This window comes from Dunckerocampus dactyliophorus, chromosome 7 (genome assembly GCF_027744805.1).
Source record: "Dunckerocampus dactyliophorus isolate RoL2022-P2 chromosome 7, RoL_Ddac_1.1, whole genome shotgun sequence".
Classification (NCBI taxonomy): domain Eukaryota; kingdom Metazoa; phylum Chordata; class Actinopteri; order Syngnathiformes; family Syngnathidae; genus Dunckerocampus; species Dunckerocampus dactyliophorus.
Window position 1 is genome coordinate 29,579,078 of NC_072825.1, and position 15,595 is coordinate 29,594,672.

Genomic DNA, 15,595 nt, shown 5'->3' on the forward strand with positions numbered 1-15,595 from the left:
CACAATGACCAGCCAATTCCTCTCCCCTTCAACCTCACTCCTTCACCCTAACCCCTTCATCCTCACTCTTTCATCTTCACCCCTTCATTCTCACTCCTTCACACTCACCCCTTCAACTTGATCCTCACCCTCACTCCTTCACCCTCACCCCCTAACACCTTCACCCTCACCCTTTCACCCTCACTGCCTCACTCCTTCACCCTCACTTTCACCGCCTCACCCCTTCACCGCCCCCCTGACATGTGCAGAGTGTGTGATTGAGGCACAGAGAAGATGTTTTCCTGCATGAAGGGATGAAGCTCGTGAGTCATGTGAGCCAAAGCGCGTTGGCGTCGGTGGTAAAGAAGCGTTTGATCAGTCAGAGACGTCAACAAGTGATTTACTACTCAGTGTGTGTACATTTACTCTTACAGAAAGGATGTACTACTCAGTGTGTGTACATTTACTCTTACAGTAAGGATTTACTACTCAGTGTGTGTACATTTACTGTTACAGTAAGGATTTACTACTCAGTGTGTGTACATTTACTCTTACAGAAAGGATGTACTACTCAGTGTGTGTACATGTACTCTTACAGTAAGGATGTACTACTCAGTGTGTGTACATGTACTCTTACAGAAAGGATGTACTACTCAGTGTGTGTACATTTACTCTTACAGTAAGGATGTACTACTCAGTGTGTGTACATTTACTCTTACAGTAAGGATTTACTACTCAGTGTGTGTACATTTACTCTTACAGAAAGGATGTACTACTCAGTGTGTGTACATTTACTCTTACAGTAAGGATTTACTACTCAGTGTGTGTACATTTACTCTTACAGTAAGGATGTACTACTCAGTGTGTGTACATTTACTCTTACAGTAAGGATGTACTACTCAGTGTGTGTACATTTACTCTTACAGTAAGGATGTACTACTCAGTGTGTGTACATTTACTCTTACAGAAAGGATGTACTACTCAGTGTGTGTACATGTACTCTTACAGTAAGGATGTACTACTCAGTGTGTGTACATTTACTCTTACAGTAAGGATTTACTACTCAGTGTGTGTACATTTACTCTTACAGTAAGGATGTACTACTCAGTGTGTGTACATTTACTCTTACAGTAAGGATGTACTACTCAGTGTGTGTACATTTACTCTTACAGTAAGGATGTACTACTCAGTGTGTGTACATTTACTCTTACAGAAAGGATGTACTACTCAGTGTGTGTACATGTACTCTTACAGTAAGGATGTACTACTCAGTGTGTGTACATGTACTCTTACAGTAAGGATCGTAGAAATCATAGATAAACGTGTTCTTGCTTGGAGTTTCTACACATGTGCTTGATGCCTTTGGCCTGCATGGGGGGGTTGCAAAGGGGGGGAAGTGAGGTCGTTCCCCGGAGCACCTGTTCCTTCTTTCTGACTGACAGGCCGGCGTGTGCTGGTTCAGCAGGTCAGAAGTGGGAAAGGGGGTGGGGGTGGGTGTGTAATGAAAGGGAAGGGCGGGGTAGGGGACGGTGGTGGAGGGTGAGGCACAGGAAAAAGCTCTGAAGATGGCGTCATGTACGAGATGTGTGGGGGACAGGCACAAGTGGGGGTGGCAGAGAGGGTGTACCCTTGGCCAAAGTTTGGGAGGGTGCAAAATTTCCAGAAGAAGGAAAAAAAATCCAGCACATGCTGGTAGTAACGTAGTAGTTTTTCCAACTGATGCATTAAGCAGTGGGGTACAAAGGGGGCGGTCACCCCGGGGCAAAACGTTTGGGTGGCACAAAATGCTACATTTCAAAAGGAAGCAAAACATATTGGTTGATAGTCGTGAAAGTTAGAATGGGATTTTTAAAATTGTTTTTTGAGCTGTTTTTGCAGAGGTGTGGCATGGGGGCAGGGAAGGGGGCAGTCATACTGGGGGTAAGATTTTGTGTGGGGGGACAATATCTTATATATCCAGGTATGCTGGTAGTAGTACAAGTAGTACTGTAGAGGGTTGTTTGTATTTCCAGACGGATGTTTGCATTATTTGTACATGCGTTTGCGTAGAATGGGGGCGCAAAATGGCCGGTCACCCTGGGGGCAAAGTTTTGGGGGCCGCAAAGTTACAAAAGAAAGAAAAAGATGCTGTATGTTGGTCGTAGTAAAAGTAGTAGTGCTTTTTATGTTCTCAGACCAAAGTTTGCATGATGTGTCTTTGCTGTGCAGAAAAGGGGGCGGTCACACTGGGGGCAAGATTTTGTGGGGGGGCAAAATCTCAGAAGAAAATAAAACATATCCAGGTATGCTGGTAGTAGTACAAGTAGTACTGTAGTGGGGGTTTTTTTGCATTTCCAGACTGATGTTTGCATTATTTGTACATGCGTTTGCGTAGAATGGGGGCGCAAAATGGCCGGTCAGCCTGGGGGCAAGCTTTGGGGGCTGCAAAGTTCCAAAAGCAGGAAGAAGATATACTCTATGTTAGTAGTAGTAAAGATAGCAGTGTTTTTTCATGTGTTGTCAGGCCGAGGTTGTGTGTATGCAGTGTTGGAGCAAACGGGACGCCCACCCTTGGCTCAAAATTTTGAGGGGGCGCAAAATTTCAAAACAAGGAAAAATATATACTGGTAGTAGTAAAAGTAGTACTGGGCTTTTCTTGGCATGAGGTTTGCCTTATGTGCTGTGGTGCAGCAAAGGGGGCGGTCACACTGGCGGCAAAATTTTGGAGGTGCAAAATTTCTAAAAAAAAAAAAAGATTTTATGTTAGTAATAGCATTAGTGTTTTTTTTTTAAATTTTCACACAGACATTTGCATTATGTGTACATGGAGTGGCGTAGAATAAAGGGGAGGGCAAAGTGTCTGGTCCCTCCTGGGGCCAAAATTTTGGGGGTTGCAAAATTCCAAACGAAGGAAAAGGATATACTATATGTTGGTAGTAATCAAAGTAGTAGTGGGATTTTAATGACATTCTCAGACCGAGGTTTGTCTGCTGTGTTTTTGCTTTGGAGTAGCGTGGGTCCAGCAAAAGAGGCGGTCACCCTGGGGGCAAAATTTTGGAGGAGGGGGTCCAACATTTTCAAAGACTACTCCTTTTCGGACATGTGCAATTGTAAATTTTAACATGAAGCATTCAATGTAAACTGTATGCATGTTCAAAATAAATTAAACGATAACCATAACAATAGCATGCTAACACTTACAATGCTAAGGCTAGCTGTTTCTATGAGTTTTACTTATAAAAAGGGCTAAATGGCGTTCCGTGTGTGTGTATGTTAATACTTCTGAAAATGTAAAAAAAAATGTTAGCATGCTAGCGCCACCATGCTAACACCTAACACGAGAGCACTCAGTGCTTATATCAGCTTCTGCTCATGAAAACGGCTAAAATGTTCCCATGCTAATGTTAGCATGTTCGCACTGCTAACGTTAGCATGCCAACGCTAGCACAGAAAAGAGAAAGATGTGTGTGTTCAGGTCTCAAACACCGTAACCGTGCAATGCATTGGCCAAGTACGCTTACCCTGGAGCAAAATGGAACGTGGCCAGAAAACACTGATGTTTTCCACCATGGCGAGGTCTCACCTATGACATCTCATTGAAAGGAGGTGATGTGATTCCTTTTACCCCCCCACCCCCAGTTCACCCCCAACAACAGCCGGGACTCCCTGTATGATTAACACCTGTCACCCTCCTTCCCCTCCCGCCAGTGTTAATCCTTCACTCAAGCCTTGCATGATGTTAACCTTTTCCCTCATGCAGTGTCATATTTCTCACTTTGCTTCCTGATGAAAACATTAGCTTGGAGCTTTGACTCCAACGCACACATCGTATGATCATATTTTCTGGAGCAAATTCCGTATTTGATTTGTTGGTGGTTTATTAAATACAAAGGTTCAAGTACTCTGCATGCATGCTCTGTGCCTGCACAGAAGAGGTCTTGAAGCAGCAAATCACTGCTGTGGTGTGAGCGCGCCCTCAGGTGGCCAAACCGTGCAACAACAGTGACCATGGGTCAACCTCCCCTCAATTTTGTCTCTCAGGTGCAGCTAAAATGAAACATCTGGGTAGCATCAGAGGAGATAAAAAGACGCATTGATGAAAAGCAGATGAAAACAATGGAAAAAGACAAAAGTCAGACACACCTGCTGCTGCTGTGTGCTTATTGATCGCTGTACTCCATCTGAGTATTTCAATCACTTGGCAGCGTGCCACTGCTGATGCCCTGTTCAACTACACACATGAGCACCTTTGCACACAACGGGACACAGTTAGTATAATCATCATGCACTTTGTTATTCATTTTGGTTATCTTTTTTTATCGTCTTTTGCATTATGTTTGCAAGTATTATTGTATTCATATTTGCCACCTGCCAGATAAGTGACTTACAGTGGTGTGAAAAGTGTTTGCCCCCTTCCTGATTTCTTTTTTTTTTGCAAGTTTGTCACAAGTAAATATTTCAGATGATCAAATTTAAATATTAGTCAATGACAACACAACTGAACACAAAATGCAGTTTTTAAATGAAACTTTATATAATTAAGGGAGAATAAAATCAAAGCTACATGTCCCTGTGTGAAAAAGTGATTTCCCCCCAAAGCTAATAAGTGGTTGGGCCCCCCTTAGCAGCAACAACTGCAATCAAGCGTTTGTGATAACTTGCAATGAGTCTCTTACAGCGCTGGGGAGGAATTTTGCACAATTGTTGTCATTCAGCCACATTGGAGGCTTTTCCTTTTTAAGGTCATGCCACAGCATCTCAATAGGATTCAGGTCAGGACTTGGACTAGACCACTCCAAAGTCTTCAGCCATTCAGAGGTGGACTTGCTGGTGTGTTTTGGATCATTGTCCTGCTGCAGAACCCAAGTTGCTTTCAGCTTGAGGTCACCAACAGATGGCCGGACATTCTCCTTCAGCACAATTCATGCTTCCATTCATCACAGCAAGTCTTCCAGGTCCTGAAGACCATCACACTACCACCACCAGATTTTACTGTTGCTATGATGTTCTTCTTCTGAAATGCGGCAGTACTTTTACGCCAGATGTAATGGGACACACACCTTCCAAGTTCAACACAGTTTTCATGCAAAAAGCCGATTTGCAAGCAAAAACGATTTGCAAGCAAAAAATGATTTGCAAGTAAAAATAATGGATTTGCAAGCAAGAGAGCTTTTATTTGCAAATCCGGAAGTTTGTTGTTTATTTTTTATTGTTGCTTTCAAATGGTTTGTTTGTTTGATTGGATAAAAAGACACAAGTTTCTCTCCATAGGAATCAGATTGTGATCCTGGACGTGCATAAAAAGACGTTAAGACTGACATGAAGCTGTGAAAATTTTATTGAACGACTCCACAGATGTGAATATATACCGTATATATACTGTATAAACAGATGTGACTATATACTGTATATATAGCGTATATAGTCTGGATAGGCTTTGTGTATTTCATACATCAAATCAACAAGCAAAACAAGACATGAAAAGCTTTTTTTCCTTGGAGTAAAAATGTTCCATAAAACAAGTGCAAATGATTCACAGTGTTTCTGACAAAGTAGTGCAGCTCCTCTTTAAATACAACAAGACACTGAGATTCATTTTGACCTGTTTTTTTAAGCACTTTAAGGTAATTGATTGATTGGGAATGCAATTTCAAAGAATTTCAATCTGGAGCGTTTAGCCTAAAAGGGCGTACAGGTGGACCTCGGTTTACGGCAGTGATGTGCGGAAATTCCAACTCTATGCTCACGTGTGAACTGTGAATAACGTTTTCCTTCTTATAGTAGTTCTTAAAAATCAATCATTTCATTTAATGGCTTCATTATTTGACTTGTTTTCTTTCTATGGTTTAAAATACCATTTTCACATATTTGATATGATTTCTGTCCTCTGTTTTACTCTTCTTGTTGATTAGCTCGGCTACATTGGAAATCACCCCGCTACCTCAATATACTTCATGGTTTAAAATAAATAAATACACTGCTTTCATTCATTATTAAATCATACATATATTTAAATTCACAATTGATTTAATTACTGTTCCTGTGCGGGTGGTCAAATCAAGCGCTGCTTTCTTCTCCTGCCTGCGACGTTAATGGCCTGTCGTAACTTCCCCTGAGCTTCACTTGTAAACAAACATTCACTTTAAAAGGAAGGACGTTGTACCAATGGGGGCGGGGGAGCTTGGATTCATTTGAATAAAATCAATAATAATATTTTATATTTTTATTTTATTATATTGATAATTGTATTAATTAATTAATTAAATAATAATTATCATTTAAATACATCTAATTAAAATGACATCATTGTCTGACACCTAAATTAGCTATAAATGTCGTTTAGGGGAACAAAAAATTTTTTTAATTTATATATATACTGTATATATATATATATATATATATATATATAGAAAATCACCATAATAATTCACCAATCAAATAATTCACTATTGGATTATGAATGTTAAATGCAACTCAAATTCAATAAGAGTCAGTTACCATAAGGAACAGAAAATATCATTTATTTCTTTATTTTTCAAATTGTTGTATTTTTTATATTATTATTAAATTTATTAAAATAAATCTAACTAAAATGACATCATTATCTGACGCCTAAATTAGCTTTAAAAAAAAAGTAACACCATGACGTTTGAAAAGTGCAAAAGGTTTGCCAGAGACCTCCATGGCGGTCCGCCGGCTGCTCGGAGCGTGTGCCCGAATACAGTGCACCTTGCTGGGGCACAGCAGGTGGCTCCCTCCCCTCTATACTCTGGTTCTCCTGAGAGTAGTTATGTGGTACAAGTTGGTCAAATCTTAATTCGTTCCAGTCCTTCTTACCTCCAGATGCGCACAAACTACACTTAAATATACATTTGAAAAAGTAGATCAGTCTTGAGAAGCGTAAAGTTATGGGTATAAAAAAAGACACGGTGCAACTGTAAGGATAACACCGCTTATTGGTTGACTTTTATCACTTCGTGAGTGCGACAAAGAAAAGGAAAGCCGTAAAAAATGGAAGTGAAAATGAGCGAGAGGAGACACGCCCACCATCATTAAGGATAAAGATGACTGAATGCAAATGAATGCTAGAGGGGTCATGGATTCGGTGCGCTGTTACGAAGATAAAGGTGAGGAACTTTTTGTTACCCTTTTGTTCTACTTCATTCTTGGAATTTCATTTTCGCATGCGTGTCATTTGGGTATCGCTTCAGTTCCGACTGGCCCAGCATCACAGTCTAGGAACGGAAGTGGTTCGTAACCCGAGGACCACCAGTGAAAGGTATTTGTTGGCCATTGAATGGAATGAGAATAACATACATTCATAGAAATAAAAGAAATATTGCAAGTGCTCCCGTCTTTGTATGCTAGTTATGCTTTGTTAAGCCTCCATTTCCGACTCGGAGTTGTCCAGTTGTGACACAGTGGAGCTGTACCATTCAGCGGGTTCCTCTTCTTCCCCACGACCTCCCTGCACGCTGCCGCCGCCGTTGCTCCGCTCGTTGAGCATCTCCATGGCGACCTGGTGGTAAGGGTGCTTGCGTTTGGTGTGACGTCGCAGCGTGTTGCGCTCGGCGAAGCGCGTGTGGCAAAGTTGGCACTGGTAGGGTTTCTCTCCCGTGTGGACCCTCTGGTGGCGCTGGAGCTCGCCGGCCTCCCTGAAGCGTTTGGCGCAGATGGGGCACACAAAGTTCCTCTGGCCCGTGTGGATGTGCTTGTGTCTCTGTGGAAACGAAAAACATGCAATGGGTATTTCACTTTCCTTCACTATATTGCCATTCATTCATTCATAAATGAACGCGGTTTCATGGTTGAATGCGGCCTATTATTTGTAAAAATATGCATCATTAAACAAACTGTACCTACTCTTGGCCTAAATGAAGTATTAAAAATGGCTAAATGTACTAACTAAATCAACTAAAATCCAAACACAATCCTACTTGTGAATATAGTATTCTACATTGGCCACTAGGTGTCGCCACAACAGGAAGTTATTGTAGGTTGAAATGATCTCACACTATGATCATAACATAATGATCAGATCATAATAATAATACCGGCTACCGTTGGGGCCATAACCCATGACAAGCTAAAACTCAACTCGGAACCTCCGACATCACTTCTTGTCCGCCTGGCACTAAGGTCCCCCTTGGGAACACGAGCAGGAGTTTCATTCACGTCTGAAATGGCTTATTTACTCGTATTATGTCTACTATATTGGGTAATACCAGTGTAAAGCCGCCATTACAGTACACTGATGAAACAATAGCCACCGCAGGAAGCACGGTGTCCACAAAAAACAACAAGGAACTGCTAACATGTGAGTATCTTACTTGTAGTTATCTTACTTATGTCTAATACTGTATGTCTTATTTTCTCTGTTAAATCTACTTTACAATACTGGGTAATACAAATGTGAAGGTGATTACAGGGGTGTTACTTCATGCTATTGCATGTGTATTTAGAAGGTCATGAACAAGTTTTCTATGACTTATATGTCTTATTTTCTCTTATTATGTCTACAATATTCGATAATAGGAGTGTAAAGGTGACTATAGGGGTGTTATTTCATGTCTAGAAGGCTCTAATAATGTTAAAAAGTGTATTTAGAAGGTGGTAAACAGGTTTTCTATGTCTTACATATTTTATTATGTCGACTATATTGGGTAATAGGAGTGTAAAGGTGACTATAGGGGTGTTATTTCATGTCTAGAGGGCTCTAATAATGTTAAAAGCATATTTGGAAGGTCATAAACATGTTTTCTATGACATGTCTTATTTTTTCTAATCATGTCAACTATATTGGATAATAGGCGTATAAAGGTGACTATAGGGGTGTTATTTCATGTCTAGAGGCCTCTAATAATGCTAAAAAGTGTATTTAGAAGGTCATAAACAAGTTTTTATGACATATGTCTTATTTTCTCTTATTATGTAAACTATATTGGTAATAGGAGTATAAAGGTGACTATAGGGGTGTTATTTCATGTCTAGAGGACTCTAATAATGTTAAAAAGTGTATTTCGAAGGTGGTAAACAGGTTTCTTATGTCTTATTTTCTTTTATTATGTCCACTATATTGTGTAATGGGAGTATAAAGGTGACTATAGGTGTGTTATTTCATATCTAGAGGGCTCTAATGTTAAAAAGTGTATTTAGAAGGTGGTAAACAGGTTTTATACATGGCTTATTTTCTCTTAGTATGTCTACTATATTGGGTAAGAGGGAGTATAAAGGTGACTATAGGGGTGTTATTTCATGTATAGAGAGCTCTAATAATGTTAAAAGCATATTTGGAAGGTCATAAACATGTTTTCTATGACATGTCTTATTTTTTCTAATCATGTCAACTATATTGGATAATAGGCGTATAAAGGTGACTATAGGGGTGTTATTTCATGTCTAGAGGCCTCTAATAATGCTAAAAAGTGTATTTAGAAGGTCATAAACGTGTTTTTTATGACATATGTCTTATTTTCTCTTATTATGTAAACTATATTGGTAATAGGAGTATAAAGGTGACTATAGGGGTGTTATTTCATGTCTAGAAGACTCTAATAATGTTAAAAAGTGTATTTCGAAGGTGGTAAACAGGTTTCTTATGTCTTATTTTCTTTTATTATGTCCACTATATTGTGTAATGGGAGTATAAAGGTGACTATAGGTGTGTTATTTCATATCTAGAGGGCTCTAATGTTAAAAAGTGTATTTAGAAGGTGGTAAACAGGTTTTATACATGGCTTATTTTCTCTTAGCATGTCTACTATATTGGGTAAGAGGGAGTGTAAAGGTGACTATAGGGGTGTTATTTCATGTAAAGAGAGCTCTAATAATGTTAAAAGCATATTTGGAAGGTCATAAACATGTTTTCTATGACATGTCTTATTTTTTCTAATCATGTCAACTATATTGGATAATAGGCGTATAAAGGTGACTATAGGGGTGTTATTTCATGTCTAGAGGCCTCTAATAATGCTAAAAAGTGTATTTAGAAGGTCATAAACATGTTTTTTATGACATATGTCTTATTTTCTCTTATTATGTAAACTATATTGGTAATAGGAGTATAAAGGTGACTATAGGGGTGTTATTTCATGTCTAGAGGCCTCTAATAATGTTAAAAAGTGTATTTAGAAGGTGGTAAACAGGTTTCTCATGTCTTATTTTCTTTTATTATGTCTACTATATTGTGTAATGGGAGTATAAAGGTGACTATAGGTGTGTTATTTCATATCTAGAGGGCTCTAATGTTAAAAAGTGTATTTAGAAGGTGGTAAACAGGTTTTATACATGGCTTATTTTCTCTTAGTATGTCTACTATATTGGGTAATAGGGAGTATAAAGGTGACTATAGGGGTGTTATTAGATAGATACCACCTTGTAATAACAACTTCATATTAATATTGACGGCAATAGCATAGTTGCCGTTGGTATGGTACTTTACACACTTGTGCGTTAAAAGTCACTTGAACTTCACTATTCTTCAGGAAATGTGGAAGCAAAAAAACATACATTTGTAGTGCTAGTTCTGCTTACTAATTTGTTGTGGTTTCTTTAGCTAGCACCACAGTTACCCTCTGTTGTATTTAGTTTAAAAAATGATTTAAAATGCCGATTCAAAAAAATCCAACAGTTGATATAAGTTACAATTAATATATTTACTGTCCAAATTCAGCGTGATGCAATGATATGGAAGCTAATTATTTATCTCATGACTCATCATCTCAAGACTTCCTGTTTTGATGGCGGCCATGTTTGCACCACAACATGATATTAATGATGCATCTTTGCTGTGGCCATGGTACTTTGCTGTGTTAAAAGTAATGGCAAAAGCAAAAATAAAAAAGGGTAAATGATTGTAGTGATAGTTCTGCTTTGGGCTTCTGTAGTTTGTTCAGCTAGCACATCCCTGCTAATGCTAATAACATGAACTGGTAAATCCCGCTTTAAAGTTCACTGAGGAGCTCATGCTAACAGCTAAGCTAACAGCAGCAATGTGTCACATGGCTCGTGGACTTAACCCTAACCCTTTTGACCCCGGCCATGTTTGTTTGTCTAACCTGCAGATGGCTGGAGCGCTTGAAGGCTTTGCCGCACTGCTGACAAACGTGCGGCTTCTTCTGCGAGTGTGTGATGCGGTGGCGCTCCAGGTCAGAGAGGTAAAAGAAGACCCTCGGGCACAGCTGGCAGTACAGCACCCGGCGGGCGGCCGGGTCGTTGGGCGACTCGGCAGGGGAGAGAGGGTCCAGTGGGTCGAGGGGCTCCAGTTTGGGTGGTGATGACGGAGCGGCGGAACTGGAGAAGTAAAGGTGGTCGTCCAGAGGTAAGTGCTCTGAGTCTGGTTGGGGGTCGGGGGCAGGGGACTGGATGTCTGAGGGATCAGGGGTCAAACTAGTCAATGGCTTGTCACTCTGGTTTGAGACCTGCTCAGTAGATATGGCTTCACTTCCACGGGAGTTCGTGTGACTGAGCGAAGTGGCGAGATGAGGGGCACCGCCCATGACAGGATGAGGCAACAGGTTCCCCTGAGGGAAGGAGATGGGGGCGGTGATCTGGGACAACTGACCCGTAGAGGGGTCTAGGACCGCGATCGGGGTGGAGGTAGACTCACTGGAGGACAGGAGAAGGAACATGGGGGTGGAAGCACCGGGCGGAAGAGTCAGACTGAGTGGCGCTGAGGACAGCAGAATGGGGGCGCCGGTTGAGGGGCTGGTAAGGATCTGGATGGCTTGACTGGGCACTGGGGGCAAGGCGTCGGAAGGCGGCGAATCCATAACCGGTGAAGTGATCAGGTGACCAGAAGGTGCATCATCTAAACTTTGGCTGAGGTTTTCTTGTGAGGACAGTTGAGGGGCCTCGGACGTTGTGGGGGCGTCCACTTGCGGCACCCTCAGTCCATCCGGGCTGAGAGTATACGGGATGCCCTGGTCGTCTATGAGGAGAAGATCATTGATTGAGGTGGTGAAAAAGGAGGGAAGGTGTTCATTGTCCTCCTCCACCACGTCTCTGTCGCCCTCGCCGTCGTATTCATCCACTTCCATAATCAGCGAGCTCTCGCAAGCGTCCAGGAAGCGTCCATATCTCGTCTCTCGGTTGTCTCGTCTCTTGGGTAGACTCAAGTCCAGTGGCTCGCTCTGTTCCTCCGCCTGTTCCGTCCCGCCCAGTAATTTAACGCCATGGGGCACCAACCAATCAGAGTGGAGGGTCTCCTCCTCCTCGTTGATCTTCACAACAGATATTTGGTTTGTTTCTAAATGGGAGCCAGTAGAGTCTTTGGTCAGGATGGCGGCAGAGGTGTGAGCCACCATTTTGGCTTTGATTGGCTGCCTTAGTTCATCACTAGTTTGCTGGAGGGTGGGTTCACAAGTCCCGCCCACCTCTGGCTTTCTCCCATTGATTGGCAGAGCATCCCAGTTGGACGGGAGGGTACCCTTGGAGTCCTCAGGCCGGGCTGGTTCTCCACCATTTTGGACCTCCGGACTGCCTCTTGACAGCACTGCAGCCAACTGAGAAGCCATTTTGGGTGACAGCCATTTAGAGATCTACAATGAAAAGAACACAAGGAGAGATTTGGAGGTGGTGACAAGTGCACGTTGGAGAATATTGGGGTCAAGTGAAGCGAGCAGGAAGATATGCTAATGAGGCGTGCACGTGACCTCGGAGCAAAAAAAAAAAAAACACAGCGTCCTATTCAATGTGGCGTTCACTGACACTATGGTAATGATTTCATCAATAAAACATCTCAACGAGGTCGAGTGGGGGGTGTAGTTGAACCACGTCCTCTCGTCTACTTCCTCATCTAGAACGTAGTAGTGAGAATTCTTTTCACGAGAGAAAGCGCGAAGAGACGATAAGGTGTCCGTGTAGGACGCCATTACGCACCGTCCAGGGTGCGAGCTGTCAGTGCGCCGTGACTGCCGGAGCTCGAACCTGCGACATCGCCGGCACCGGCCGGCACACTGACGCAGAGAGAAGCATGCACACGGTATATTTACGCCTTGTGTGGAGAAGGAGGAGGAGGAGGAAGGCTGCTTCCTCTCGCACCAGGCGAACCTCGAACCTCCAGCCAGCCATTTTAAGAAGCCGAGGGTCCGAGCAGCGAGCCTTCCCGCTTGCGGGACAAACTTTACGGCCAAAGCTTCTTCTGCTGCTGTTGCCTCTGCTGTAGCCGCTTTACAATGCCTCTTTTTTAATGCTTTCATCTTTAAAAAAAGTGTGCTCCACCCATGCAAGCCGCCGTGTTGGTTGGGAAGGGACTGGCTTACCCGAACCGTGCATGCTTCCGGAGGACCAAATATGTCTGAGCCGTGTGCAGGGTGATGCTGCCTGGGCTCAGCGAGGGAGGGGTTAGGGGGAGTTGCTACGGCGGAGCAGCCTACCGGGTCCGAGCAGCAGCCATGTTCAGCCTATGTAGAACCTGCAGCCCGAACATCCCTGACTGGGCTCTTAATAGGGGACACGACCCCCCCACGAAGCTCAACTGTGGACTCACACTTCCTGTTTATGCCCACACAAAAGTAAAAGCTCACCTTTGTCCAAAATGTACTCACATGGTGCAAAAATCATCAAGCTAGTGTCTACAACACAAAGTACTATATACATCAATTACTACCATAACACCTCCATTAATAATCATCTTTGCCATACCTGTTGTTATATGCAGTGTAATAGTCCAAATGCTATTTACTCATCTGCAGAGAGTGTCAGACATCCAGCAGAGGTAAGGCACGTATGATTTTTGGAGGCCTACATTTGTGCACATGCATTTTTCATTTCTGTCAAATATTATAACAGTAGGGCTGTCAAATGATAAAAAATTGTAATCAAATGAATCGCAGGTTTTACTGTATGTACAGTATGTATACTGTATGTAATTATGTAATAACAGCTCCAAATGAACTGACAGTTTAAATCAAGCTAAGATAGTCTGACAATCTATTAGTTTGTATTTGATACACACGTTTAACCATGTTATGAACCATGAAAGGTTGCGTTCAAAGACACCGCGTAATGTACGTCGAATTGACGTTTCGAGTGTAGATGCATTTCCTGGGATATCCGAGCATACTTAAATGCATCAAATTGTACTTCCGTAGTAAGAGTTACGTCAGTGAGAGATAAGAATATCCACTTCTTGTTTTTCTTTGTTTTTCTGTTTAGTTTGATCACACGTACAGTACACGCATAATAAAGTCATCATTGTGATTTTCGGAGTGTCCCTGAACGCACTTCGCTGTTGTCTGGTGACAATGAGGAAGTGTGGTTCCGAGGAGGAGTTGACAGGCGTTTTGTGAGTAGGAAATACATATATGGTGTTGGAATTCCTCTGATATTGATGTCCTCAGGTCAGAATAAAGTTATAAAAGTGTGTGTGTGTGTCTGTGTGTGGGGACACGACACTATGCTTCCGTCTGGCGTCGGAACAGAACAGAAGAGAACAGGCGTGGCTTGACATGATGCGCGTGCTTTAAGGCGCTAAACATGTTAATGCAATTAATGAAATGAATTTGTTACCGCGTTCAAAGTGCTATTGACACCCCTACTGTATATGATATATCATAGGACGATGCTGTATTTAACAGTATTTGTTATAGATTCAGCATTCACGGCCTGCAAAGTTGCGAATTTCTCATCAAGTCATTTTTGTGTAGGAGAATAGTTTGTTTTCTCCGCAGAAAACACATCTCACTCACCCTAAGTGGCTCATCGTTTATAAATACGTGGTCATACAGGTCCAATTTTGACACGTTTACGACTTTATTCTTCACTGACAATGTTTAATCGCACTTTGTTTGGCCGTCTTTGAACGCATCGTAGTTGTGAGCCCACAATTTGGCATGCGTATGTAACGGATGCCACCCAGTGCAGCTGCGCAAAGCTTCACTCCCTCGGCCTGAACGCTCGGTCAACAGTCCAGCTTTTGCCCGAGCGGTCAGTGCTCTCGTCTCCCAATCTGAAGGTCCTGTGCGCAAGCCGCGGCGTGGGCTGTGTGAAGCAGGCGGGTTACACTTACGTCTTTATGCTTCACCGACAATGTTTATTTCTACTTTGTTTGGTGGTCCTTGAACGCACCATAGCTGTGTGCTGAGAGAAGAAAAAACACTAGGTAACTGGCACAATTTCATATACGATGCGAAATTGTTACTGGATTATGTAGGGGCCTTGGCTAGCCTGCTAGCCTGACGACCAGGCTAAACCCTCTGATTCCATCTGTTCTATTGATTATCTTCCACGGTGATTGTGATGAGTGGTGAGCAGCCAGCCATTTTATACTGTAAATGTGTTGAATAAGTGTGTGAGGCATATTTCCAGACTAAACCTGGATTGTGTGGCGAGTGAACAATGGCAACGGAAGCGGGAAGGGGAGGGTTCTAGAGCGGAATCTAATCATTACAAGTTGCTTTTATTGCAAATGTTGATCTGAAATCGGAAAACGTCACGCTAGGCAGGAGGGTGTGTGTCAAAAATAGACATTTGTATGGGCGCATCAACTGCTTTCTGGAAGCATTTTGTTACTATTATGCATTTTATATGAATATCAAATCATTCTTGTATTTGTTTATCTCTGGTGGTGTAATGGTACACACTGCTGGCTGGGTCGGATTCCCAGGAAAAGCCAAATGTCTTGTAGTTGTTGAGT

The 15,595-nt window shown here is 42.2% G+C and overlaps 1 protein-coding gene across 2 annotated transcripts; it reads right to left on the reverse strand.

Moving 5' to 3' along the window:
- Positions 1 to 5,293: 5,293 nt before the first annotated feature.
- On the reverse strand, positions 5,294 to 15,504 carry LOC129185544 (fez family zinc finger protein erm). 2 transcript variants are annotated; one of them, XM_054782758.1, is made up of 3 exons: positions 13,221 to 15,504; positions 11,016 to 12,497; positions 5,294 to 7,678 (listed from the first exon to the last, which is right to left on the reverse strand). In XM_054782758.1, the coding sequence occupies exons 2-3, from the start codon at positions 12,471 to 12,473 to the stop codon at positions 7,337 to 7,339; spliced, it is 1,800 nt and encodes a 599-aa protein (XP_054638733.1). In that variant the 5' UTR covers positions 12,474 to 12,497; positions 13,221 to 15,504; the 3' UTR covers positions 5,294 to 7,336. The 2 variants fall into 2 exon arrangements, with proteins under 2 accessions (XP_054638733.1, XP_054638732.1); XM_054782757.1 differs by lacking the exon at positions 13,221 to 15,504 and adding an exon at positions 12,951 to 13,210.
- Between the last annotated feature and the right edge of the window lie 91 nt (positions 15,505 to 15,595).

Coding starts and splice junctions, on each gene's coding strand:
- LOC129185544 (XM_054782757.1), bottom strand. CDS start 13,157: ATGAAAGCATTAAAAAAGAGGCATTGTAAAGCGGCTACAGCAGAGGCA. Junction 12,498..12,950: donor CCTCCTTCTCCACACAAGGC/GTAAATATACCG, acceptor TTTTCATTGTAG/ATCTCTAAATGGCTGTCACC. Junction 7,679..11,015: donor AGCGCTCCAGCCATCTGCAG/GTTAGACAAACA, acceptor TCGTTTCCACAG/AGACACAAGCACATCCACAC.